Genomic DNA, 2,134 nt, shown 5'->3' with positions numbered 1-2,134 from the left:
CAGGAATGGGAGGAAGAGGTCGTGGCCACCCAAATAGGCCCTGCTGGGTCTGGGCAGGCGGGCCTGGATGACAATGTAGTGTAAGGACCGGGCAGGTGGACCACTCAGGTCTTGTTGAGTGTCCAAAGTGGATCTAGAAGGCTGAGGGGGTCGTCGCTGGGCCGGGCAGCCCGCAGCCCCTGTCCGTTGTGGGCTTGCAGAAAGTTCTGCTTGCTCATCCGCTGCTTCCCCCGCAAGGAGCTGTCCAGGGAAAAGGCCTCTGGGGTCAATGAGGCCAGTAGCTCCAGTGAGGAGGAAGGAGGCCCCAAGCTGGGGGCTTCAGGCACTGGCTGCTGCTCTTCGGCCTGGGGGGCCTCCGGCAGGGGTGAAGGGATGGGGGGTGGGGAAGAGGGTGGAATCGGGGTAGACTCTGGGAGGTTGGGTGGCGGCGGACCTGCGGGCTCTGCAGGGCCTGGCATGATGACAGCTGGGGACTCCAGGCTCCCAGGGGGCCGGATGCTGAGCTTGGCAATGGTGGCCTGGATGGAGCTGATGGGCACATCCCCACCGAGGACCAGGTCCTGGGAGTCCTGAGGGAGGTGATTCTGAGAGGATACGGAAAGTGAGGGGGGAGACAGCTGTGGTGCCTCAACAGCCCAGGGGAGCGGCCTTACCTTCTGGCTGGAGCTGGTGCTGGCCGAAGGTTTGCACGGGGGCAGCACTCCGTGTCGCTGCAGGACCTGCTCCACGTGTCTCACCACTGCCTCGTGGCAGAACTTGAGGTGCAGCTGCAGAGGGGCAGGCCCATCAGAGGGGCAGGGGCCCTCCCCTCCACCCAAGAGCCCGGCCTGGCCCTGCCCAGCCCTGCTCTGCCCTGGAGGCCAGCCCCACCTTCTCCTGCAGCATGTGCTTCCTCTGCCGCCGCATGTGCCGCACCAGCCGGGGCAGCTCAGGGATCCCGTTCCCAGCCTCCACCTCCTGCACGGCTGCATAGAGCAGCGCAAAGGCTCCCGTGCGGCCCACACCGGAGCTGGAGCGAGAGGGGGAGTGAGGCCAGGCCAAGGGCCCACCGAGGGGCCCTCAGGCAGCCGCACCTACCTGCAGTGCACGACAATGGGTGTGTGCAGGGGCCGCTGGTGCAGGTAATGCGCGTGGACCTCCTGGATGAAGCGCAGCAGATTTCCAGGGCTATCGGGCAGGCCCCTGCAGGACAGTATCTATGAGTCAGGCCTGAGCGGAGCCCTCGCCCTCCCAGGACCGAGTAGTAGGCGGCATCCGGCCCCCAGCCACGTCCCAGGGCAGGACGCACAACTCAGGCCACGTGGGGAAGTGGAGGTGCACAAGGGAGCGCTTGAGGCTCTGGTCGCGGAACTGTAGGCTCAGCACCCGCTCCACGTGGGTTTCAGTGGTGCGGACGCTGCTCAGGGTCAGGCTCAGGGCACCGTGCACCATGGGCTGGCCCCTCTCGGTGGGGAAGTAGCGAGCCACCTTTTGCTGAGGAGCAGACAAGATGGGACGGTTAGCCCCGCCGACCACCCCAGTGCCCTCCTGGCACCCACCCAGCAGCCACTCCACCTTCTCCATCTCCGCCTCGGACACCAGCATGACGATGACCGACACCTTCTGCTCGTGCACCATGAGCCAGAAATCTGCAGCAGTGCCAGGCAGCGGGGCCTGGGTGGCCACCAACGGCGGGCAGTACGGTGAGAGCCCCTCCACACAGCTGGCGTTAATGTAGTCATCTTTGCCTGAGCGCAGTACCACGCGGTTGCTGTCATAGGGCATGACGTCCTGGTGCCGGTTCTTCAGCGAGTAGCAGCGAGCGATGGCGATGGAGCGGCCTCGGGCATCGTGCTCCTGCGCCTCCTGCAGCTCCCGCCAGACAGCATCCAGCACGCCTGCATCGCCCAGCTGGCCGCGAAAGGCCTCCAGCTCCTGCTGCAGCTGCCGCAGCCTCTCAGGATGCTCATAGGGGTCCCGCTCGATCAGTCGCAGGGCCTGGGGCCGGCGGCCCTCGGCTGCATCCACCTTGGTAGGCTGCAGCAGGGGCTGTCCACCCCCGGGAGGCTGTGTGCCGCCATGCTGGCTCTCGGGGCTGGAGGATAGCAGGTCTGCAGCCGCAGGCACCCCGCCGGGGGCCGGGGGGGGGTCCGCT

At 66.6% G+C, this 2,134-nt stretch overlaps 1 protein-coding gene across 1 annotated transcript in view; it reads right to left on the bottom strand.

The window, feature by feature from the left end:
• Nucleotides 1-6: 6 nt before the first annotated feature.
• Nucleotides 7-2,134, bottom strand: part of PTPN23 (protein tyrosine phosphatase non-receptor type 23) — a 19,010-nt gene continuing 16,882 nt past the window's right edge. Inside the window, exons 20-25 of the mRNA XM_027769296.1 lie at nt 1,555-2,090; nt 1,289-1,473; nt 1,078-1,182; nt 871-1,009; nt 654-767; nt 7-584 (exon numbers count right to left, since the gene is read on the bottom strand). Coding sequence (XP_027625097.1) covers nt 105-584; nt 654-767; nt 871-1,009; nt 1,078-1,182; nt 1,289-1,473; nt 1,555-2,090 — 1,559 coding nt within the window. The 3' untranslated portion in view covers nt 7-104. The remainder of the gene's footprint in view (nt 585-653; nt 768-870; nt 1,010-1,077; nt 1,183-1,288; nt 1,474-1,554; nt 2,091-2,134) is intronic.

Source organism: Tupaia chinensis, unplaced genomic scaffold (assembly GCF_000334495.1).
Source record: "Tupaia chinensis unplaced genomic scaffold, TupChi_1.0 Scaffold149184_1, whole genome shotgun sequence".
NCBI lineage: Eukaryota > Metazoa > Chordata > Mammalia > Scandentia > Tupaiidae > Tupaia > Tupaia belangeri.
The sequence above is the reverse complement of the archived record's forward strand: the minus strand, read 5'-3'. Positions and strand labels throughout refer to the sequence as shown.